The sequence below is a fragment of the Marmota monax genome, unplaced genomic scaffold (assembly GCF_021218885.2).
Source record: "Marmota monax isolate L192 unplaced genomic scaffold, Marmota_monax_Labrador192_F-V1.1 WCK01_AAM20220418_F8-fsc00014, whole genome shotgun sequence".
NCBI lineage: Eukaryota > Metazoa > Chordata > Mammalia > Rodentia > Sciuridae > Marmota > Marmota monax.
In genome coordinates, this window is record NW_026695222.1 from 37726857 (window position 1) to 37750778 (window position 23922).

The window sequence follows — 23922 nt, forward strand, 5'->3', positions numbered from 1 at the left end:
CTGCCATTGGCCAGCGTGGTGAGACCCGGCGGCCTCCGCGGCGGGGGCGGCCCAGAGCGATGAATGAAGCGGGAGTGGGCAGCGCGCTGCTCTCAGAGCGCGGAGCGCGGCGCGGCGGCCGGGCCCACAGGACGGTGAGTGCACTGGGGGCGGGAGCGGGCGCCGCGGTGGGGCGCGGCCCAGGTGCGCAGGGACCAGACCTGCTGACGTCAGGAGCACGGCAGGTGCCGGCGGAGGCCGGGCGGGACCCAGCCAGATCGAGGCAGCGTTAGTCCCGAGAGAGAGGTGTGGGATGCTGGCGGGCTGCAGGCCCGGGCATCCCCAGTGCGCCCCGAGCTCCTACTCCGGGGGAGGCAGAACCGAGGGGAACCGGATTCAAAATTCGCCCTTCTCTCCGCGGCTTCCCAGGCAGGAAGCCCAGAGTCTCTGGAAGGCGGGAGGAGGGTGAAGGGGTCCCCCGCTGCCGCGGTGCGTAAGGAAAAGTGGGTGGTGGTTGGGGGCTTAGAGCCGATTGGAGAGCGGAGCTGGTGACCTGGGCAAGTGGCTGCGAGCCCACGCAGGTGTAGACCGGTGGGTCAGGCCGGGGACAGATGCGACTGCCCAGGGCTTCAGGGTAGCAGCGGGTCACCCACCTGCACCGGATGCTGCTGCGAGTCTAGGAGGAAATCGTCAGGCACAGAAGTTTCTCGTGGGGCTTTGTCCAGGGAGGGGAGGAGGAGTGGGATGGTTCCCACAGCTGGCACCCTGGTGCAGCCCTTGGTTCCCCTGGCCCGGGAGGATGCAAACCGGGGTGCCAGCCGCCCACCGGTGCTCTGTGCACACATTTGGCCGGGGACCAGGAAACCCGTGACAAATCAGACGCCCCGGATTTCCACCTCCGCGGGGAGGCCGGCCCCAGCTCACCAGGTCTCTGAGAGAGAAGGGGAGGGACCAGCGTGATCCCGCTTTGAGGACGGGGTTCTTCCCGCCTCTGACTCGATGTGGCTCAGTGTGGCCCAGTGAGGCCCAGTGTGGCGTGGGCGGCCTCCCTCCTTCGTGGCCAAGGGGTGTACTTCCCTCTGCAGACTTGGAACCCCAGTAGTTTTCCACAGCGATGGGGCTGTTTTCCATCGCTGATCCTGAAGCGTGTGTTCAGAACTTAGCTTACCTCTGCCTGATCCGAAGCTGGCTCTTCCCAGCCCTGAGAAGTTCCTCTCTGCACTTGGGGCAGATGGACTTCAGAGGGGAGAGCACCTGGGTCTCCTGGCTCCAGAATCTTGGTCATACCATCACTGACAGCAGGTGGCTGTCCCCTGCACAGGGAGGTGCTCTGTGCTGTTCTGTGCCCCTGCAGGGGGCATTGTTCACACTCCTACGGCCCAGGGAGCCTGCCAGGCACCAGGATGCCCAAGGGGTGAGGTGAGACGTTTGCCCAGCTTGCCTGCCTCCACATTAGTCTCTGATCACACTCTCCGCAGCGGGTAGACCAGTACCCAGGGCACCCAGGGAGGGCTCACAGTTAAGGGGACATCGCGTTTGGCTAGGCCAGTCTGTGACCTAAGGATACAGGAGGAAGGGTGTCTCTCAGGGAGGGAGGCCACACATGTGCTGCTGAGGGGGCCAGGGCAGGGGCCTCTTGATTGCCATCTGGAGCCAGCTCAGCCTGACTGCCCTGCGTCAGGAACTGTCCTGCTTTCCCGCTGGGCAAGGCCAGCAGGTACTGCCTGGAAAATCTTCATGGGCTGTTCCCCTCCAAGGGAGCTATGACCTAATTGTGCCTCACTGGGCGTGGTCCTGAAGCAGGTGCTGGGCAAGTCCCAACCAGATCCCTGCCCACCACTGCGGAGGGCAGGGCAGGCAGGATGAGGGCAGTGTGGTGTGAGAGGACCTAGCAGCAGGCAGTAGACGCCCAGTGGCTGAGCTCTCACGTCCAGATACAGAGGCTTCCTGCTCACTGTGAGATCAGAGTTCATTTGTGGAGCTTAGTATTGGGCCTGCACGGCCTGGGTCTAGAAGTGTCTTCGAGTGTTACTCTATCACCCAGGTGGTCCTACTGAGTCCATATAATTTTATGACTTCATAGACTCAGAGGACTGAGTTGTCCCTGAGTTCTCCCCAGATGGTAGGAGATGGGCCCCAGGAGGGGCAATGTGAGCCTGTGCTTGTGGACAGGAGGGGTAGGTGGGGAGCCGTGCTGGCACACGCCTGCTCCTCCATGGCTGTGTCCAGTGGAGTGTGGACAAGGGCCACCATTGGACAGTTCTTGAAACCCTGTTGCTGTTTTGTTCTGGGACCTGTTGCTTGTTTGGGCTCGGTGTGGTCTTGGTGACCACAGTGGGGGCAGAACCCTGGTCCTCCACCACAGCGAGTAATCAGAGAGGCCCTCAGGGATTGTGCCCTTGGAGATGCGGCAGGGGGAAGGCACCAGCAGTGCACGGGTCAGGGAGCACGGGGAATGGGCTCGCTGGACCCTGGGTTGCATCCTCCTGGGGGTCATGGCAGAGGGAACAGGAGGTGAGGGCAGGGAGCTGGGGCCTGGGGACCTCTTCTGCAGCCACTGTCCTCAGATGCCAAGGCCTCTGGCTTTCCTGGACACCCCTTCCTTCCCCTGGACAACCAGGGTGCAGCTTCCTTCCCCCCAGCATCACGCAGAATCAGCATCACATTTCTGGGGGAGGGCGAGTGCTTTTCAAATCCCCTGCCCGCCTCAGCCAGGGCTTCGTCTGTTAGTGCCAGAGACCCCAGACTCCAGGGCCAGGGCACTTGAACTGTCTCCTCTCCACCCCACCAGCCCAGGCTTCTTCTGAGGCCCCTCTCGCCCACCCAGGCCTGCCTTTCCCCGTGGTTTCATCTGGAAGGCCCTGGGTATCTGAGGTACCGCCCTTGGATATGAGCCAGAGTGCCCGGACCAGCAGGCCTCCCTCCCCCACCTGCTGAAGGCCACTGGATTTTGTCCTTGGAGTCCGTCCTTCAGGAGACCCATGGGCTTAAGAAGACATCTGAAAACAAAGTGACCTAGCTGTGCCAGGCGGATTCCTTATCTGCGCAAAGCCTGGTCCTGCAGAACCCAGGAGAGCCATGAAAACCATGGGGCTGTGAACCCCCACCTTCAGGAAAACCCGGTCATGGCCAGCACGTACATGCTTACTAGCAATGGCAGTGCTGCAGTGGGAGCCAGACATGAGGACAATGCAAGCCACTCGTGTCCCTAGACATCAAATGAGCTGGGAGGCAGGTGTGGGGACAGGTGGAGGGGCCCAGGTGTGCCAGTTCCTGGGTTGGGAACTGATATGTTCCTCATGAGCCCCAGTGGTGCCCAGGCCCGTGGGTGTAGAGGGGCTGGACCCTCGCCCTCATGACGTTGTGCCACATTGCAGGGGTAAACTGAGGCCCAGAGAGGTCAGTGGCCTGCCTAAGGTGGGAGCACCTGCATGGTGTGCAGACAGCCTCTGCCTGTCCTCCAGGTCCATGAGTGGTCAGGAGGCAGAGGAGGGACAATGTGCTGCTTCCCCCAGCTGGTCCCGCCCTCCCCACACTCCCAGGTGCAGTGGGAGGAGCTGGGGGGGCAGGTCCTCTGGAGCCAGCCCTGTGCCCCAGCGGGGCTCTGCGTCATCTCTCCTTCCCTGCTGGCCTTTATGCAAAGCAGCTGGCTTCCTGCACCTCACCTGCTGTGGTCACCAGGTGTGCATGCTGGGCTGTGCCAGGTGTGCAGCAGCCTTGAACCCTCCCCATGCCTGCCCTGGAAGTACCTTGAGCCCTTTCTTGGATGTGGAAGTGCCTCCCCTCACCGCCCAGGAAAGATACCAGGGTGGTTCAGGAGGCAAGAAAAGTGTGTCCTGTTCTCCTGAGGGCCGGTGACAGGGCAGGGCAGCACAGGGAGCCAGCTACAGGTCGTTGGCTGGGGCTGGTGCCTAAAGAGAGGAGAAATGGAACCTGTGGTTCTGCCCTGGCCACCAAGGTCCAGGTGGGTCTAGGAACCAGGCCTGGAGCATCCCCAGACATGGAAGGTTCAGGCCTCCCTGGGCCATCGGGCAGGGAGTCAGGAGCAAGCACCAGCACTGTGCCAGGTTGAGGGCTACCCTGGGGAGGCCATGTCCTTCATGCCGGCTGCAAGTGGAGGCTTTGCAGGCTCCCCATCTGGTGGCCACCCGCAGGGGCCCCTGGCTTCTCAGAGGGCTTTCCTGAGGGAGCCACTGGGTTCTTTCCTAGACACTGGCCAGACGCAGAGGAAGGTCAGCACTTGCTACCCCTGAGACATAGTGCGGGGGACTCAGCAGGGACCTATGGTCTCCCGCAGCCCCCTCCTGAAAGACCAGGCACAGACACGTGTGTACCCCAGAGCCCCCAGTAAGCCGCTGGCCGCAGGCTCCAAGGCACGCACCAGGCCCCAGCTAATCATCTTGGCCTAATCTGTCAGGGCTCCTCCTGCCCCGCCAGCTGTCCTGGTCAGAGCTGGGGCAGGCTGAGGGGCGCCCATGCCTCTCCAGAGAGCGAGTGCCCTGCATTCTCCCTCTGCCCTGAGGAGTGGAGTTCAGTCTGTGCTCTGCTCAGGCCAAGGAGGCCACCCGAGGCACCGTGCCAGGTGCTTCCAGCTTTGGCTTTTTCCCTTGGGATGAAGGGAGACAGTGGGGCCCAGAAGCCAGCAGTGCCCCAGGGACCTTACTGCACAGAGCACCAGTGGTGGCTCCCAGTCTGGGCACGTGGGCAGGCTTCACCCAGGCTCCTTGCTATTGGCTGCTCAGTGGCCACACATGGCAGAAGTCCCAGCAGAGAGTTTATCCTAGGGACAGGGCAGTGGAGAGTGTGCCCAGCTTGGCAGGGGCCATGGACCCACCTCCCACAACGGGCTGCATGTCGCAGGGTCTGTGTGCCCAGGAAGGTGCCAGCCAGCGTGGGCCCATGGGCTGTTCATAAGTGTGATGGTGCTGGGTGTGCTGTCAGAGGCTCTTCCCTGGTGGGGACCAGGGTGAACTCCCAGTTCCCACTTGCTCTCCACAGCCAGGGCTGTTGGGACCCAGGGCACAAGTAGGCTGCAGCCAGGTGCAGGGGCTATGGGACCCTTTTGGGGGACCGCATTCTAGAGGGCCTGAACCCCAGTGTCCAGCATGCAACAAAGGAGCAGATCGACCACTGCATAGGTTAAGGCAGCATGTGGGAGAAGGACAACCAGCTGGACACACATGAAGGGACTTGTAAGGACCTGGCTTAGCAAGTCCTGGGAGCTTAGACAGCCCCCGGAGGCCCAGGACAGCTGGCAGCGTGGCTCCAGCCCAGAGGTGGGCCGCAGCGGCTCCCAGCAGGGGCCCCTCATATGCAGCCTTCTGTTTTGGGCAGCTCCCACAGACCACTTGCAGCCACCCACGTTGAGAGGGTGGCCTGCTGGACCCTGTCCAGAATCAAATGCATCTCATCCAGAACACCTTCACAGAGACGCCCAAATTGGTGTCAGACAAATGTCCGGGCACCCATGGCCCAGCCAAGCTGATGCACAGTACCCCCGGGGCTAGCGGCCCAGCTCCAAGACCACTGCGCTTGGCCTCAGAAAGCAGGTGCCTCTGCAAAGGCCACAGGGAGACCCAGGCTTCAGTGCAAGGGGCTTTCTGGATGAGAGTTCCACAGGACACGGACACTGGCAGGAGCTGCTGACCCTCCCCTGCGGGTGTGGTCTCCTCTCCCCATGGCTGCCCATCCCCTGGACCCAGGTCTCCCTCTTGCTGTCCCCAGCTGCCCAGCTGCAGCCCTTGCCTTGCTCAGGCCCCCCTCAGCATCAGCCCGGCCTATAACTCAGGCCCCATGAGAAGCAGTGTCACCTCAGCTCACCTGTGCTGGCCACAGAGCAGGTGTCATCCATCTATGCACTGACCACCTGCTCCACGTGGCCAGCTTTATGATGAGGGGGCAGTTCTGAGATCTCCATGGCCCTTTGAGGGAAGCCTTTGGGAGAGGCAGGTCCTTCGAATGGGGGTCGAGGGTCAAGGCGGGCTGCATCCCCCAGCCAAGTGCCATCTTGAGGGATGCTGTCAGGTGGCCAGAGCACACCAGTGCTGGGAGCCTGGGGGCGCTGGGGCTCGTCTGCTGCTGTTGTGGGTTAGCAGGCCCAAAGCTGGCACCCCTTTGTCCAATCCTATTCCAACAGGAGAAAAGTTATGGGCCCGCTTGTGCGTGTGTGCACACACAGACTCATGTACACATGCATACTCGCCGGCCCCAGAGGACACAGTTCACAAGGGTCAGCCCGACCCCAGCCCAGCTGCAGCGTCTGCCCTCTGCAGAGGGGCTGGACCAGGGGCCAGGGGCCTCACACAGCCATGGCACCCTCCTTGGCTCACCAGGTTTCCACAAAGGGCCCAAGACCGAGACGAGAGCCAGTGGACTCATGTGCTGTCTGCACTTGGTGACCTGAGCTCACCTCCAAGGAAGGCCCCGGCAGGATCTGCTATGGCTTCCCAGAAGTTGGCAGATCCCAGGAAGAAGCTTGCTTTTCAGGGGCCAGGCCCTGCCCCAGGCCTCACCAGCATTGTCTTGAGGAAGCCTGTGGCCACAAGACCAAGGTGGGGCTGGCCACGTCCGCCCAGCCGTGTCTGGCCACTATGTCACTGTGTGGTTACTGCGGCTGTGGCCTTCATTTCCTGAATGGGGCTGGTGTCTGCAGTGGAAAGGTGCCTCAGGACTCAAGGCCTGTGCCATGTGTCCAGTGCGGCTCCTTCAAGTCCAGCAAGGCGGATGAGCAGGGCACCTCCCTCTGGCTTGTTCACTCAACAGGGCCACATCCATGGTGCCAGGCATCTGTGGGAGACCTTGGGAAGGCTAGGGCTTGGCAGAGTCCCCTACCACTCATCTACCCTGCTGGTGGAGGACACAAGCCAGGTCCCTGCAGGGGCTGTGGTTCTCCCCAATCAGCAGCAGGACTCAGCCTCCTCTGAGGGGACCGCTACTCATAAAAAAAAAAAAGGCTCGAGCAGAGGCGTCCAGTCTTGGGAGAACAGGCTGGACTGAGGCAGGACGGCTGCAGGTGACACAGGCACGCTCCTCGGCCCAGCCACCAGAGGCCTGAGCACACAGAGCTGACCCCCCAGGGATGCTGTGCAGGCCCAATGGTGGACACCTCCAAACGGCCACAGAATGCTTTTCACTGGCCTTCCTAAAAGGAGCAGGTTGTAAGCCCAGAAGGTCCCTGGCTAGTATTTAAAATAGGCCTTTAAAGCACTCACTTGAATGTAGGAGCGAAGTCTAGTTCTAGGCCGACCTTTGCACACTTGGGTCAGAGTTTTCAGCTCAAGGTGAAGTTGAGCCCGGAGCAGGGCCACCACAGCTTTCTGCAAGATGGCTTCTTTCTTGAGCAGGAAGTTCTTGGGTTTTTTGTGGCCACTGCTAGTCACAGGAGCTCTGTGGCCTGACTTCCTCCACACCCTGCAGACTGGTCCTTGGGTCACCTGTGTTGTGCCATAGCCACCCCAAGGCCAGGGCTGAGCAGGCTCAGTAGGCGTGGGACAAGCCCAAAGCCCACGCTGGAGTTGGCGTTGGAAGGCAAAGCCACAGGTTTCCCCCCCAGAGTTTTGGGGGACCTCGGGCCACCTCCATTCTTCTCTCCATCCTGAGCCTGCTGGTAGCCCACAGTGTCTGGGCTGGTGCATGGCCCTCCCTGTCACCCTGCCCCGTCCAGCCCTGGCTCCAGCATGCCCTCTGCCCTGACCCCTGCAGCACTGAATGCACTCACTGGCTTCCCTGGCTGGTTGCTGGGTGGCTTGGCGCTGCAGGCGACCACCTGTGGCTCCTCTGGGACGCTTGTTATTTCCGCTGTGTAAACGCGGCCCCCCTCCTTCCTTCTGGCACTGCCCTGAGGGCTGAACTGGCAGCCAGCTTGCAGAGAGATGTTGGCACAGGAGAAAAAACCCTGGCCTGGTCACCGGCACTGAGAACAGGCCCCCGGGGATGACTGCGGTCAAATAGTTGCTGTTCTTGGCATCGAAACACAGCTGCCGATGCCCAGCAGTGCCCATTTCCAGTGTCAGCACGGGGCCTGTGCACACACGCCTGCCACGGTCAGGGTTCTCTCAATACTGCCTCATAAGACAGTCGTGGTTCCTCACACTCCGAAGCCAGCCGCCCGGATCAGGGCCTGATTGCTGCTCTCTGGCTGCGTGGCTGTGGACGAACCATGCACCCCCTTGGAGAGCTAGGCCAGGCTGGTACAGTCAGCACCCACCAGATGTCACCAGCCAGAGGGCTTCTTCAAAGTCTGTGGCGTTCCATGCCCTTGAGAGGCAGGAGATGAGTGGGCCTTTGGGTTGGCACTTGTGGCCTCTGGCTGTGGCACTTGTGAGATGTGTGGGCTGAGGGACCAGCATTGGCAGAGGAGGTGGAGGGGGCCCGGGCGCCCAGCCCTGGGGTGCACTGCGGGAGGGGGCGTCTTGTGGGGCCCGGAAGGGAGTGAGGGAGGCCACACTGTCTGGTCTCTGCCAACCTAGGAGCAACCCCCAGTCCTGGCAAGACCCCACTCTGGCTCTGGGGCTGGTCCCTGGGCCTGTCCCTGGTTTGCCTAAAGTCCTACCCTTTATTTAAAGTCTAACAAAGCGAGGAATTTGTTGTCCCCAGTACCGGAGGACATTTGTCAGTAAAGGCCACCCTAGCCAGGCCTCCAGAAGCACCCCAGCGCCCACGCCCATGGCCTGTGAGCTGCCGCTGTGCCCTGCCCGGTGCACTCTGGGCCTCCCCAGGCTCGTCACCCCCTGGGTCCTGGGGGCTCCAAGGCACCTCCTTGCCCCTTATGGCAGCCTGAGGTCCCTGGGACTCCTGGGGCCTCTGTAATGAAGACTCCAGATGATGGGGAGGGGAGGGGGCGGGGCAGACAGCAGAACCTTGCTGCCTCCTGCTGCTGGGCTCAAGTCCAGGATGGAGGGTCTCAGCACTGGGTCCCCCGAAGCCGCAAGGAGCAGCTGCCCTGTCTTGGCCTGTGGCCTGCGTGTGTTCTCACGGCCTCCTCCCCCCAGCAGACTGGTGTCCAACCTTCCCTCCTGCAAGGACCTGGTCAAATGGGATTCCCTCCTGAAGGCCCAATGTCCACACGTGGTCCTGCTCCGAGGTCCTGGGGCAGCAGCATATCTTCTCTCGGGGCTGAGACAGGAGGCCAGGCAGGCCCAGGAGCCGCATGCTGGAGGCCAGGATCCCCTGAGCCGTGACGTGCTCTGCCACGGCTTGTTTCTGGACGGAAGCCCGCAACAGGCCTTGTACCCTGCAGAGTAGCTGCCACCTGTGCTCCTGGGAGGACTTGGGCCTGGGGGAACCTGTGCCCCTGGACTCGGGCACCTCCCTTCCTGGGTGGCATGGGAGAGTGAGGAGCCTGTGAACCCAGGGCACACACACGTGGGGCTGCTCCTGCAAGGTGGGCTGAGCCAGGCAGTGGGCTTCCACAGAACTGAGTGCCGCTCCAAGCATTTCGGAAGACCCACCGTGTAGCACAGGCAGTCGCTGTGACCTTGGCGTGGCCTGTCCCCAGTGTGCAGGGCTCCTTGGGGCCTCAGAGGCCCATCTCGGTCCCCATGCCCTGGAGACCTGGAGCCACATGATTGCTCTGTGCCACAGGGCGCAAGGGCCGCCCATGCATGAACCTCAGGAAGAATCCAGCTGGGCTGGTGTCTGCTGCTCACCCTGGCTGGGTCCATTGGGGCGCTGCACCAGCAGGCGGCAAAGGCAGTTTGTGTGCAGGAAGAGCTCTGTGGGCGGGGAGCGCGAGTCCGCTGTCCCTGTGCAGTCCTGCCATGTCCCACCCACTCCCACCTCGAGGCCTCCACCTGGCAATTTGCCCTCAGCCTCAGCCCTGCAGGCTCCCCTCCCAGGACACAGCCTCTTCCTGCGGTGCTCACAGGAGCACTGGAATGGGGACCTGGCAGGACATGGGACCAGGCAGGATGCCCTAAGGTTGGGTCTGCTCAGAGGCCACCCTGGATTTGGGGAGGGTCAGGGAAGGCACCTGTGATGGGGCGGCTGGGCCATCACCCAGGGACGTCAGAGTGTTCCGGAGGCCAGGTTTGCTAACCAGCACCTCTTCCCACAGGATCAACCCGGTCACTGGATTTCCACGCAGCCACTTGGCCTGCGACTGTCTCAGGGACCTACTGAAGCCCTCGCCCTGGGGCAGGATGCCCCAGCATGTCACGGTGGACAAGGGCTTCCTTTCCATGCCACAGCTCCTCTTTCCCAGCATGCCCTCGGCCACTGACCCCACCCTGCCTGGCGTCACTCCCGGCTCCCTGTGCTCCGCCCACAGCCCCCTGGACTCCTGCGGCCAGCTCCTGTGTGAGCCCAGGGCTGAGAAGCACAGCAGCCTGGGGCCCCGTGAGGTGCGCTATGTCTCCATCTCCGAGGGTCCCCAGGACACAGCGTGCGGCTGGCGGGCCTTCGCACCCCGGTGCCTGCAGGTCTTCAACACGCCCAAGGGCCTCCTCTTCTTCCTGTGCGTGGCTTCCTTCCTGCAGGGTATGACCGTGAACGGCTTCATCAACACGGTCATCACCTCCATCGAGCGCCGCTTCGACCTGCACAGCTACCAGAGCGGGCTCATCGCCAGCAGCTACGACATCGCCGCCTGCCTCTGCCTCACCTTCGTCAGCTACTTTGGGGGCAACGGGCACAAGCCCCGCTGGTTGGGCTGGGGCGTGCTGGTGCTAGGCAGCGGCTCGCTGGTGTTCGCGCTGCCCCACTTCACTGCCGGCCGCTACGAGGTGGAGGTGGATGAAGGGGCCAGGACGTGCCCGGCCAACCAGAGCGTGCTGTGTGCGGACAGCACCTCAGGCCTGTCCCGCTACCGGCTGGTCTTCATGCTGGGCCAGTTCCTGCACGGCATGGGTGCCACGCCCCTCTACACGCTGGGTGTCACCTACCTGGACGAGAACGTCAAGTCCAGCTACTCGCCCGTCTACATCGGTGAGTGGGCTGGCTGAGGGGCCAGGGTGGGCGCTAGAGGCCAGGTTGGTGTTAGCAGAGTGAGGACAGCCAGTCCTGAGCCGGCACCTGTGGAGAGTAGGTGGGGGTCTAGCGCTTCATGGCTCCCTGGTTCTTCTGGCCCCAGAGCCCCACCTGGTATGGCAGCCAGTGGTGGCTTCACCCAAGTGCCATGGGGCATGAGGGATGCTTGCCCCCTTACAAGGCCCCCAGCAGGGGCTCCAGGCCACAGGACCTGGGAACCCAGCCAAGGCTCCACACGGGGTCTGCCCTCGTCGTGGGGCTCCCTTAGGCATGAACAGGGCCCAGCAGCAGCCGCAGAGCGTCCCCGTGCACGGAAGAGCCCTGCGGGCAGGTGAGGAGGGCAGGCCCCGCCCTGCCAGTCTCCCCACAAGCCCACCCCTGCTCGGCTCGGCCCCACGGGCGGGAAGTAGAGGAAGGGAACCAGGAGAGTCAGGACTTGAGACAAAGTGGCCAGCTCCTGGGTTCTGCAGCCACCCGGGACTGGCGTGTTCCCCACCCTGCCCAGGTGGGCCCTCTGCTGGGGCCTCAACTGCAGCCTCCAGCTGTCCCTGTGTTGGGACAGTGGACCCAGTCCCCTCCCACGCCTGAGCCTCGCTCTGCCCACCTGGCCTGCTTTTCTATGTCCCCCCTCTGGGACCTGGCTTTCCCAGGAGGGGCAGCTTAGAGATGGTCCCAGCAGCTGGGTGGCACTTTGGGGACCAGGCTTCCTCAGCCACCCAGAGGTTGCCACCCTGGGTGCCAGGCAAGCTGGGGCTGCATCACTCCACCGGTGGACGCCTGCCTGGCTGGCCCTCCCAAACCCTGGTTGTGGGCTGGGCCCTTCCTGCACCTGGGCAAGGCCGTGGCTGCCGCCCTCACCTACAAAGTGGGTCCTGGGCACATCTGCCCTCATGGGGGAGTCTAGGTTCACCTTGGGGCATCTTGAGAAGGTGATGTTGCCCAGGTGTTAGGCCTGGCTCAGGCTGTGGACGGACCTGGCCCATGGGCCATGGTGGACAGCAGGTGCAAACACATGGTGTAGGCCCCTGGGAGTGCCCAGGGTGGCTCCTGAGCCCCCAACTCTTGTCCCCCCCAGCCATCTTCTACACCGCAGCCATCTTGGGCCCTGCTGCTGGCTATCTGGTTGGAGGTGCCATGCTGAACGTGTACACAGAGTTGGGCCAACGGTGAGTGACCTGGGTCCCTGCACAGAGCCAGAGCGGGGGGAGCTGGGGACGGCCTTGCTAGGGACTCGGGGGTCTGTGGGCGGCTCTGGGAGCCCGGCCTGGGGGAGGTGGGGCAGAGGGCTTCCCTGTGCCCCACCTGCTGGGCCCAGCCCCTTTCTGCTGCCAGCCCAGGGTGCTCTGTGCCCTCTGTTTCCCGAATCTTGTCTGTGATGCTAGTTTTGTGACTAAAGCAGGAGAGTTGGGCACCATGGCCACACCTGTCATTCCCGCCCTTGGAGGCTGAGGCAGGAGAATCTCAAATTCCAGGACAGCCGGAAACTTAGTGAGACCCTGTCTCAAAAAAATGAGGATGGGGGCTGGGGACGTGACTCCTGGGTTTAATGCCCAATACCAAACAGTAATTTTTTTTAAGCTGGAGGGTGAGAAAGCAAGAACGGTGGGGAGAAAGAGATGGGGATGGAAGAGAAGGGGGAGGCTCACCCTTGCCACCCAGGGCCACAGGGCTCTGGTGGCTCCAGTCCTTTGTCCTGTCCACAGAGGGCACAATGTGTCTCAGGTGCCAGTATCCCTTGGGACTCTGCTGATGGCACCTGTTGGGGCCTCTAGAGCTCTGTCCTCCCAGAAGCTCTAGCGGTAGGGTAGGGTGACACATTGAGTGTGACTGGACAGTGCAGGGCCTGGAGAGGCCTGGGCTCATGTCCCCACGTCTGACACTTAGCTCCCTGTGCAAAGGTGGGAGGCAGAGCAGGTCCCCCCAGGGCAGCCGTGGTGTCTCCTGTTGGACAGAGCAGAGAGGCTGCCTGGGGCTTCCTCACTCTGCTGGTGCCCGTGTCCCCCTGCCCCTCTGCAAGCTGCCCTGCTCCCACTCCTCCCGGCCTGGGCTCCAGGGCTGCTGCTCCCCATGATGCTTCCCGTGCACTGTAATCTGCATGTCCTGTGCAGGTCACAGTCACATGTGCAGGGGTCTCTCCGGAGCTTAGTGCACTCCAGCAGAGCCCTCTGGAGCCCAGGGGTGCAATCTGTCCCCCTCTGTGCTGGCTTGGGTGTGGGACACTCTGCTGTTGCTTGGAGAGCCCTCCCCTCCTGGGCCCCTTGGGACTGGGCTGCAGACCCCCTTTCCGGGTCCTGAGTGCAGGTTGTACCTGGAGCCAGCTGTCCCAGGGGATGTCCAAGCCAGCGAGTGGCCAGCTTTTAGTCTGCAGGGGATGGCAGCTGCAGTGTGTGGGCCTCTATTGACCATGTGTGGAGGGACTCTGGGGGTCTGCAGAGGAGGAGCCAGTCAGTCACCTGGCCTGTGTGTAGTGGGGAGGGTACCACTGAGCCATTCGGTGACCTTGATGCTGTCACCCTCCTGACAGGACAGAGCTGACCACGGAGAGCCCTCAGTGGGTTGGTGCCTGGTGGATCGGTTTCCTGGGTGCTGGGGCTGCGGCCTTCCTCATCGCCATCCCTATCCTCGGCTACCCCCGGCGGCTACCAGGTGGGTTTACCCCCTTGCCTCCCCGTCCACTTCCTTCTCCAAGTCCTTCTGACTGCTGGGGAGCGAGGGGGGGTCTCAGGGTCCTTGATCCAACCTTCCTGTTGGGAGGAGGGATACCGTGCTGCAGGCTGGGCAGGCTGGTCAGCCGTAGCTGTGGCCTCCTTCCGTGGCCTCCTCCCACTGCCCCTGGCCACGCAGCAGCCTGTCCTGCCCAGGGCAGGCCCTTGGTGCTCCCGCTGGCCCCAGGTAGCCCCAGGTGGCACTGGGGTTCTGGGGGACTGTCTGCCCTCCGAGGAGTCGCTGCGAAGGTGTCAGAGGAGGTGCCCCCAGACCTGGGGTGGAGCAGCAGTAAGGGTCGGCCCGCAGAGCCTGTGCCCTCTGGGAGCTGCGGCCACCTGCTGACTCTCCCTCCAGGCTCCCAGCGCTACGTGGCCATGAGGGCAGCAGAAGCACAGCAGAGAGAGCGCGGCCACGAGGCAGCGAGCAACCCGGCCCGCGGGAGGACCATCCGAGACCTGCCCCTGTAAGGCCCTGGGGAGCACGGCCTGGTCCTCAAGACCCCCAGAGGCCCTCCTGGGCCCATGGTGACCCCTCAGCCCCTGAGCCTCTTTCATGACCCACCTACCCCAAAACATGGGCAAAGATTAGGCAGAGCCTCCTGGGCCAAGGTCATGTCCCTGAGTGAGGGCTGCGGCCACCATGGCTCCCTTACTAGGGGCCGGGGCCTCAGCCCACACCCAAGGACACCCCGTGGCACCTTGCAGCCCCGTAGAGAACCTGCTCCATACCAGCAAGGTTCCCTGTGGCCTGTGTGCCCCAGGGGTCTCCAGGAAGCTGCGTCGGGCCCCAAGACCCCCTGAGAGCCCTGTCCCACAGCCTGGGCCCTGCTGCTTGGCCAGGTGTTGGGGATCACCTGCAGGTGGCCCTGGTTCTGTGGGACACTGCTGCCACCCTCCTGGCCACCAGCCTGCCTCCCCCCACAGTCACTTCCTTGGCTCCTGGCCTCACTCCACCCCCTCTTCCTTCTCTGTGGTCCGGCTTCGTTGTCTTTGTGCACAAAGGGACAAGGCCTGAGCTGCTGGGGCCTCAGAGGGACAGTGGGGAGCTGTGGACCCCTGGTACCCAGGGTCCTCATCTTGCAGGACTCTGTATTCCATGGGGCTCTCCACAGGGAAGGGGGAGCTGTCCACTGAGGAGGGGTGACCCATGGCATGGCCAAGCAGGCCCCATGGACAGGGGTGCTGGAGCGGCCATGCCAGGCCAGGTCATACTCCCCACTCCCAGCAATGACGGCTCAGAGCCAACGGCCGACAGCCAGCTTAGCACAGAGCAGTGAGCCTCATCCAGGGTGGACATGGGCCCCATGGGCCTCTTCAGTGCGTCAGGGCTAGTTTCCTAGAGCAGCCGTGGTGGGAACTCCAGGAGCACTCTCCACTGAGGTCACAGCTGGTTCTCTGGAGAATTCAACACGAGAGTCTGCCCAGCAGCCTGCGGCTGGATGAAGAGACAGGATGTCTGCATTCCTCCGCACAGAGCACTGCTCCCCAGCCAGGCCCCCCACAGCCGGGCAGGCCTGGGCAACTCTCAGGGCATCACCACCCACTCTCAGTCCCTGAGCACCAGGACCAGCCAGTGCCCTGCACCCACCAGGACCTGCAGGACCAGCCGGTACCCCCGCACCCACCGGGATCTGCAAGACCAGCCCATGCCCTGTGCCCACCTGGACCTGAAAGACCAGCCCATGCCCTGTGCCCATCGGGACCTGCAGGACCAGCCTGTGCCCTGTGCCCATCGGGACCTGAAAGACCAGCCCATGCCCTGTGCCCACCTGGACCTGCAGGACCAGCCTGTGCCCTGTGCCCACCTGGACCTGCAGGACCAGCCTGTGCCCTGTGCCCACTGGGACCTGCAGGGCTCCCATGCCCTGAGCCCACCAGGATCTGCAAGACCAGCCTGTGCCCCACACCCACCAGGACCTGGAGGACCAGCCCATGCTCTGTGCCCATCAGGACCTGCAAGACCAGCCTGTGCCCTGTGCCTGCCTGGACCTGAAAGACCAGCCCATGCCCCGAGCCCACCAGGACCTAAAGGATCAGCCTATATCCTGTGCCCACCAGGACCTGAAGGATGAACCTATGTCCTGTGCCCACCAGGACCTAAAGGATCAGCCGATGTCCTGTGCCCACCAGGACCTGAAGGATTGCCTATGCCCTGTGCCCACTGGGACCTGCAAGACCAGCCCATGCCCTGTGCCCACTGGGACCTGCAAGACCAGCCTGTGCCCTGTGCCCACCTGGACCTGCAGGACTAGCCGTGCCCCGTGCCCACCTGGATCTACAAGACCAGCCTGTGCCCCGTGCCCACTAGACCTGCAGGACCAGCCTGTGCCCCGTGCCCACCTGGACCTGCAGGACCAGCCTGTGCCCCGTGCCCACCTATTCCTGCAGGACCAGCCTGTGCCCCGTGCCCACCTGGACCTGCAGGACCAGCCGTGCCCCGTGCCCACCTGGACCTGCAAGACCAGCCTCTGCCCCGTGCCCACCTGGACCTGCAGGACCAGCCCGTGCCCCGTGCCCACCTGGACCTGCCAGGACCAGCCCGTGCCCCGTGCCCACCTGGACCTGCTGTGGGATGGGGTCTCCTGAGCACTCTCTTCTTCCCCGTGTTGAGCCCTGGAAGCTCAGTAGCTGACAGAGAGAAGCCTTTTTCACCCTGAAGTCATACAATCTTGAAGTCTGGTGAGCTCCTGTTCCACATGGAAGGAGCCCTGCCAGTGCTGCTGGGGCCTGCCTGGCACCTGCGCCACCCCCTCGCCTTCCTGGGCTCCGAGAGGTGCCTGCTGGCAGAGTCGGCTCCGAGGCGACGGTGGCTACGCAGTGCACACCTCCTTCTCAGAAGCTATTTTTGTCCTGCGTCCTCGTAACACGGGACCTTAGGGTGTCAGATGTTGAGCATCACCTTGACATGGGCTTGGGCAGGAGGGCATCGCCTGTCCTGCTGAGACAGGAGCCACAGGGCCATGGAGCCCTGGGCGCTGTGGGACCCTGAGAGGACGCCCAGAGCGGCTCATGCAGGAGAGTCCTCAAGGCCCAGCGTGCACGCAGAGGGTTCACAACCACCTTCCCTAGGGCGCTCCAGAAGTTGCTTTCTTGTCAAAAACGGGAGAGAGCCTACCCTGCTGTGAGCCGGGAGACGGTGCTGTGCCCTGTCCAGGAGACCAGTGGCATCTGGGAACAGGGAGGGACCCCATGAGGCTACTGAGACAGCTGGGCGTTTGACTGCAGTCCCGCCAAGCCCCACTGCTGGGGCGGATCCGCCCCCGCCCTCTCAAGTGCCTTGTGTTGCTCGGCTGAAGCCCACGGTCAGCAGTCAGCTCAACGGCCTCCTCGAGGCACCCTGCTCTCACCCTGGCCCAGGGGGGCAGACTGAGGCGCCCCCCCACCGGGAAGCTGTTGGGGGACATGCACCTGCCCAGGTTCCTCGGGTGCCAGACAGATGGAAGCCGCGAATAGAGGCCCCCGTCCTCCGCATCCTCAGACAGATCCACCGTGGCACCAGCAGGCTGTGTCGGCCCTAGGGCCTGGCTTCACCCCGCCCCTCCATGGCCACCGTCCCCATGCGCAAGCCAAGAGAGGTTGGGAGCTGGCCAAGCCCACCCAGGGCTCCTTGAAGGGCCGACTTCCCGTCCCCATAGGCTCCCCACCCCTTCTCCCAGGTCTGGAGGCTGAGACCTCTTGGCAACCCCGGGCCCTGTCCTGGGCCCACCCAGCCTGGACTTGGTGACCACCGACTCCCTGTCATTCTCTAGGCCCCTCTGCTGGTTGTGGCGGGCACTTGAGCAGTGTCTGATCACTCAGGTCTCCTTGTGGGGTGGCCAGAAATGTGGCCGTGGCAGATCCAGGGTTCTTACACCATCAGTTTCAGCAGCTTTCAGGATGAGAGGGTCAGAGGGGCCCTCTACCTTCCAAGCCGAGTCTTGTGCCCATTCCTGGCTTCTATGGAATAAATGTGGGGTGCCCCCTCACTGCACTGCACTCCACTGCCCCTCAGAACTAGGGCACGTGGTGCTCAGGGGGGTGGGCAATGGCTTCAGGGTGGATCTGGCCAACTCTGACCCTCTGTCTCCTCTCTGGTTCCCATGCCCCTTCCCTGTCTAGCTCTATGTGGCTCCTCCTGAAGAACCCCGCATTCATCCTGCTCTGCCTGGCAGGGGCTACCGAGGCCACCCTCATCGCCGCCATGTCGACGTTCGGACCCAAGTTCCTCGAGGCTCAGTTCAGCCTGAGTGCCTCAGAAGCTGCCACCTTGTTTGGTGAGGATCTCGGGGTGCTCTGCAAAAGCGACCCTGCTTCCCCACTAGGCAGGAAGCAAGTGCCCAGGGCAACCTGGAGCCTGGTGGAAGGACCATGTCCCTCTGAGTGGGCAGCGCTCCAGGCCAGAGGGTGGGGCGGGCTCCACCAGTTCACCACCCAGGCCACTTTGCCATTTGTCCCAGATGGGGTCCGGGACTGTCTGTCCCTGTGAACCGGGCACTGGTGTCCCCAGGCTTCTTGGTGGAAGCCTAAACCGCTCAGTGGCGAGGCAGCTGGCCTCCAGGGCCAGTGGGGGTGCTCAGGCCTCCCTCAGTGGTGCTCACAGGCACCCTGGGCTGGCAGCTGCCCCAGCCCCGTGGACCCCACACAGGGCAGCAGGTGCCCCAGAGCGGTGCAGCATGGGCAAGGGTCAGCAGGCTGACCCACTGGCCAGGTCCCCACATGCAGGGCCCAGAGAGGGCATCAGACTTGGGACCCCTCCCCAGACACCACTCCTCACCTGGCCCCATTGGGCTTACCCTACGTGCCCGGACCCACCCAGTCACTCCCTCAAGCCCCTCTCCCACTCCCGCACGCCCTCCTCTCTCCTGCCCCCACAGCGGGCCTGGGTCATGTAGCCAAGGGCTGAGTTTGCCCCGAGGCCTCCTGGTGCACCTCTCAGCACGGAGGCCATGTGCCCAGCAACCCCAGCCTCCCATCAGACGCAGTCCAGGTTGGCCTGTAGGCTCGGTGGGGCCCAGGGTGACCAGAGCTGCCCTGGGCTACGCCCTCAGACCCTGCACAGAGGCTCTGCCCAGGCAGCAGCTGGGAGCTCAGCCAGTCGCAGCACTGCCCGGCCTGTCTCAGTTTCCCTGCCCACAAAGTGGAGGCCAGGACCTGGGCCCTGCCTGACCCTCCCGTTCCCCAGGGTACCTGGTGGTGCCGGCGGGTGGTGGAGGCACGCTCCTGGGCGGCTACTTCGTGAACAGGTTCAAGCTCCGCGGCTCTGGGACCGTCCGGTTCTGCCTGCTGTGCACCCTGATCAGCCTGCTGTCCTTCTTGGTCTTCCTCACACACTGCCCCAACGTTCCCGTGGCGGGCGTGACAGCTGGCTATGGTGGAAGGTGAGACCCAGCAGCGGGTGCCACACCAATGGGCACTGGTGTCCCCCGAGGGCTTCCCTAGGGCGGGAAAGGGTGAGGATGGCCCTGGCAGAGCGTCCACTGCACCGCCCACCAGGTCCTTGCTCTGTCCCCTGAAGTGTCGCATGCTCTGGGCCTCAGTCTCCTCTGCAGGGGGTGGAGTAGTGCCAGCTCAGAGGGCCCTGTGTCGACAGGAGCGTGGTGGGCTCGCCCTGGGGAGGGGATGCCAGGGCCCTGTCCCTCGGGGTCAGTGGGGTGAGATGCTCGCACGCAGCCCACACCTGCGCCCAGCCTTTGTCTCCGGGAGCCCTTGAGCTGACGTCCTGGAGCCTGCCGAGTGGCCTAGGCCCCAAGGTGCCCTCCACACACAGGGCTCTCCTTGGAGGGAGTGAGGAGGCCGGTCCTCAGGCGCCACCAAGACTCTTTATTAGTTGGGGACAGAGGAAAGGTGGAGCAAGCGTGCACCATGCTGGGCCTGGTGCTGCTTCGCGATGGCGGGAAGCCTGGGTGCACTGCCTGCATGGGGCAAGACGAGGCCGGGCAGTTGTGCCTGATGCTCTTTCCTAACACCCTGGGGCCCCTCAGGGAAAGGGAGGCCACACAGAGAGGGTCAGGGCACTGACGCCAGCCCCCTGGGAGAACCGGAGGCACCTGGCTGATCAGTGACTCACAGGGCGCTCAGGGTGGCACAGACCTGTGGGCGTGGGGCCTGCTCTGGGTTGCCCTGGGCCATGGGCACCTGGCCCCAGCCTCCCTCCCACTGCCCTGGTCTCCCCGCAGCCTCCTGCCCAGAGGCCACCTGAACCTTACAGCCGCCTGCAATGCTGTCTGCCACTGCCGGCCCGAACACTACAGCCCCGTGTGCGGCTCCGATGGCACCCAGTACTTTTCCCCCTGCCACGCGGGCTGCCCCGCCGCCGAGACAGGCCCAGGTGGCCAGAAGGTAAGTGGCCACTGCCCCACCCCAGCCCTGGGACTGGGAGGCCCGGGCCTGCTCCCTACCACCAGTGCTGCCGTTGGCTCCTCAGGTGTACCGAGGCTGCAGCTGTGTCCCTCCGAGCGTCTCTGTGGAGCCTGGCCACGCCACTGAGGGGAAGTGCCCCTCCGCCTGCCCGAGCAAGCCCCTGCTGCTGGCCCTCGTGTTCCTGGTGATCCTCTTCACCTTCCTCAGCAGCATCCCCGCACTGACCGCCACGCTGCGGTGAGTAGGCCGCCTGCCCTCAGACCCCGGCCAGTGCTGGAGTGACACCACCCAGGGAGGTGGCAGCCTGGCGGGTGTGGCTTGGGTGCAGCCACACTTGTGTGTGTGTCGACGCTGCGGTTCTCTGTTGCAGGTGCGTCTGTGACCAGCAGAGATCCTTTGCCTTGGGAATCCAGTGGATCCTAGTCAGGACCCTAGGTACCGTGCAACCTGAGAGTGCATGTACCCTGTACGCTGTTCTCTGCACAAGGGCCCACCTGGGTGACTTCTCCCTGAGCTGGGCCGCCTGGCATGACGTGGCTAGGAAGGGCCCTTTCTCTCACTGACCACTAGAGGGCGCCCTTGGTCTTCTTTTGCCCAGAGGGTTGCCTCCCTCATTAACACAAAGTCCCCCTGCTCGGAGATGGGGCACTCCCGACCGGTGCCAGTCTGCAGAGAATGGGCCACTTGTGTCCCTTTCGCCCCTGACAACACCAAGGGCAGAGTTGCCTTGCCGAGAGCCCACACACGTTGGTCTCCACTGCCCCCAGTCCCCTGCCGGGTGCTAATCCAGCCCTGTCCACAGGCAGCATCCCGGGGCCCATCGCCTTCGGCTGGGTGATTGACAGGGCCTGCCTGCTCTGGCAGGACCAGTGTGGCCAGCAGGGCTCCTGCTTCGTGTACCAGAACGCGGCCATGAGCCAGTACATGCTCATCGCGGGGCTCACATACAAGGTAAGGAGGCCCAGGGCTACAGCAGAGGGCCCAGGGTGGTTCCCCCCAGCGAGCTAGGGCTCAGGCCAGCCCGTGTGTCCAGCTCTTGCCTCCACAGACCTTCCCACAGCTGGTTTTCAAAAGGGGTGTCCTTCCCCATCCCACCAGCGTGCTGTGGAGGGAGTCCTGGCCGGGAGTCAAGAGCAGCCGCCCCTGGACTCAGCTGCGCTCCCAAGCCAGGCCTCGTGGGTGAAGTCCCTCATGTCCCAGCCTGACCCCCTTTCTTCTGCTCTTAAGGAGAGCTCCCTGTCGGCAGTGGGGCTCCCTGGGGGCAGTGTGGTATTGGTGGGTCCTCCCTGAGGGACAGAACACTGAGCCTCCAACTGCCTCAGGGTCTGGGTTGAGGCTGGGAGTCTTGGCCTCTGGGGATTCTCAGCCACCTGTGGTCTTCCTCTTGGGATTAGCATAAAAATAGCCAAGTCAGAGGGGATTTGCAGCTCTGCAAAAGAGCGGCGTGCCCCCCCCCCCCACTGCTCCTGCTGCCAGGGTGCCCCAGGGCCCTGCAGCAGACAGGCCCTGGGTGGGCCTGGGATGGTGCGTTGGGGGGTGCCGACAGATTCCGGGGAACACTGGCCTTGGACCACTAGAAACAGCCCTCCCAAGTGCTGTCTCAGGCCTGCAGCCCAGGGGTGCCCAGGAAGCCCGGTGGGTGATCCCCTGAGGGTGTGCCCACCCGTGATCGCACTCTGCACATGGCCCCTCACACCTGGCAAAGTCCCTGTGGCAAGGAAGCCCAGCTCTACCCCGACACAGTATAGAGGCCCTGCCTGGGTCACTGCCCCTGCAAGGTCCTACAGACCAGCCCCAACAGCAGGACACCGCCATCAGGGCTCTGAGGTGCCAGCAGAGCAGCCAGCAGCCGTCCCCGGGGCTCAGGGAGAGCCGCCCACCTCTGTGCAGCAGGTCTGGGTGCAGATGCCTGCCCCGCACGCCCCAGCCTCCAGGGCCCTCCCCTCGGGCACCAGTCTCCTGTGGGGACACCAGTGATTGAATTTAGGGCCACCTTAAATCCAGGATGCCTAGTCTTAGATCCCTCAGTTAGTGACCTCTGCTAAGACCCTCTTCTAAGTCCCCTCACATGTCTGGGTTGGGACTTGCACATGTCCTTTGGGGGACACTGCCTACGCCCTCTGCAACACTCCCTGGCCCCATCCTCTGCCTCCCCTCACTGACAGGTGGGAGTCACCGGGAACCCTGTGTCTTCTCTCCAGAGGGGGTTGGGCTCTAGGGTCCTTGAGAGGGGGCAGCAGCCAGGTCCAGCAGGCCCCTGCTGTCTGTCCCATAGGTTCTGGGCTTCCTCTTCTTCGCGGCCGCCTGCTTCCTGTACAAGTCCCCGTCGGGATCTTCTGATGGCACGGAAGCCTCCCTGCCCAGCCACTCCTCCGCCTCCGAGAGCCCCACAGAGCCCCAGCAGCAGAGCAACCTCTGACCCCAGGCTGCAGGCCTCTGCAGCCCCCACCTGCACTCCCTGACGTCCCCTTGGAAGGGCCAGCACTAAACCCCCACCCTGGATCCTGGCCTCCTGGGGTTCCCCAGCTTCGACCCAGCAACGGCTGGGGGATCACAGCCTCCGAGGCAGGAGGCTGTCCGAGGTGGGCCTGGTGTCCAAGCCGGGCCTTCAGGACGGCGCACCCCGTGGGCAGCCGGCCTGGCCCTGACTTCCTGCCTCTTCCAAAGCCTGGAGCCTGTGGGAAGGCTGTGCCAGGGGTGCCCCTACTGTACCTGTCGCCCGAGCTGCTGTCACCACCTGTCCTCGAGCTGTGGCCTCTGCACTGGAGGGGGAGAAACCTGTGTAAATATGTTTGTGGACCCACATTTTGCATAAAGCACATTTATAGATTTTTTCATACCTGGTCACAGGGGGTCCGTCAGGGCCAACTCCCGTGGCTGTGAATCCTGCAGGGAGAGGCCAGTAGTCAGCCAGGAGTGCTGCTCTGACCCCTTCAAACTGTGCATATGTAAATACATTTTAATATTTAAAGCTTACATCCTGTACCAGAGTATTATTCCATGAATCTGCAAGGGTTGGTGGCTTTGCCCATTCTTCATGTAGCTCTGTGGTGCAGGCTGTCCCTGGCACTGGCCTGGCCCACAATGCCCTGCTGGGCACCCTCCCTTCCCCTGTAACCTGAGAACAAAGCCACAGCCGCCAGACTCCACCTCAGGGCCCACCGTGGACAGGCCCACACCACCTGCCTCCCCACCCACAGATGACCTGCCCCATCTGTGCGTGCCCAGAGTTAGGGGGCAGACGCTGCTAACAAGGAGGGCTACATGTCTGTGTCCCGTGTGACACACGGTGCGAGGGAGCCCGCAGGGCCCTCCGGTGTGCAGGACCACAGCACTCCCAACAGACAGAGGAGACAGTGGGCTCTGCCACTCGGGGAGGCTGTCAGGGGAGGCCTGGGGGGCGAAGGGCCCACGGCTGCTGCTAGGAACCTACCAGCGAAAGCACGGCTCTCCTCACAGAACTCTTGCCTACTGCACGCCCATCTTCTCCTCCCACAAACCAGACGGAGGACAGATGCTCCCCGGGTCAGCTACACCCCAGGGTCCACTTCTGCACCCTGGAAACCAGGCCTCAGGAGCGTGGATAGGCGGGTGGGGAATCACATCTTCAGGGCAGAGCAAGACAAGGAGGGCCAGGGAGCCCCAGGACACGCAGGTCCGAGCCACATCACCCTCCAAGGAGGGTGCCCAGGACAGCCACCGGAGCATGTTCCCCAGCACACCAGCTCCCACTTAGACTCTGGCTGGCCTAAGCCAAAAGACATGGAAACAAATGTATGAATATGTTCTTACATTTGTGTGGCACATAAATACTTGGAAGTGGTGCACTCCACGTACCTCTCCCTGGTCATCAGCGGGGCTGAACCACAACCTGGGTTCATGCGCAGAAGCCTCACCTCAGGGTGTGTTTGCAGAGGGGCCTCTAAGAGGGCCT

The 23922-nt window shown here is 63.3% G+C and overlaps 1 protein-coding gene across 4 annotated transcripts; it reads left to right on the forward strand.

Annotated features, from left to right (window-relative positions):
- Slco4a1 (solute carrier organic anion transporter family member 4A1) lies at positions 1–22964 on the forward strand. 4 transcript variants are annotated; one of them, XM_046433875.2, is made up of 12 exons: positions 1–134; positions 10034–10902; positions 12020–12110; positions 13469–13590; positions 14005–14113; positions 17748–17902; positions 18811–19006; positions 19805–19967; positions 20053–20225; positions 20359–20423; positions 20791–20939; positions 22264–22964. In XM_046433875.2, the coding sequence occupies exons 1-12, from the start codon at positions 64–66 to the stop codon at positions 22405–22407; spliced, it is 2307 nt and encodes a 768-aa protein (XP_046289831.1). In that variant the 5' UTR covers positions 1–63; the 3' UTR covers positions 22408–22964. The 4 variants fall into 4 exon arrangements, with proteins under 4 accessions (XP_046289831.1, XP_046289834.1, XP_046289832.1 ...); XM_046433878.2 differs by having other exon boundaries at positions 20853–20939; XM_046433876.2 differs by having other exon boundaries at positions 13474–13590; positions 18872–19006.
- Positions 22965–23922: the final 958 nt, after the last annotated feature.

Coding starts and splice junctions, on each gene's coding strand:
- Slco4a1 (XM_046433875.2), top strand. CDS start 64: ATGAAGCGGGAGTGGGCAGCGCGCTGCTCTCAGAGCGCGGAGCGCGGC. Junction 10,903..12,019: donor CTACTCGCCCGTCTACATCG/GTGAGTGGGCTG, acceptor TGTCCCCCCCAG/CCATCTTCTACACCGCAGCC. Junction 19,968..20,052: donor CAGGCCCAGGTGGCCAGAAG/GTAAGTGGCCAC, acceptor TTGGCTCCTCAG/GTGTACCGAGGCTGCAGCTG.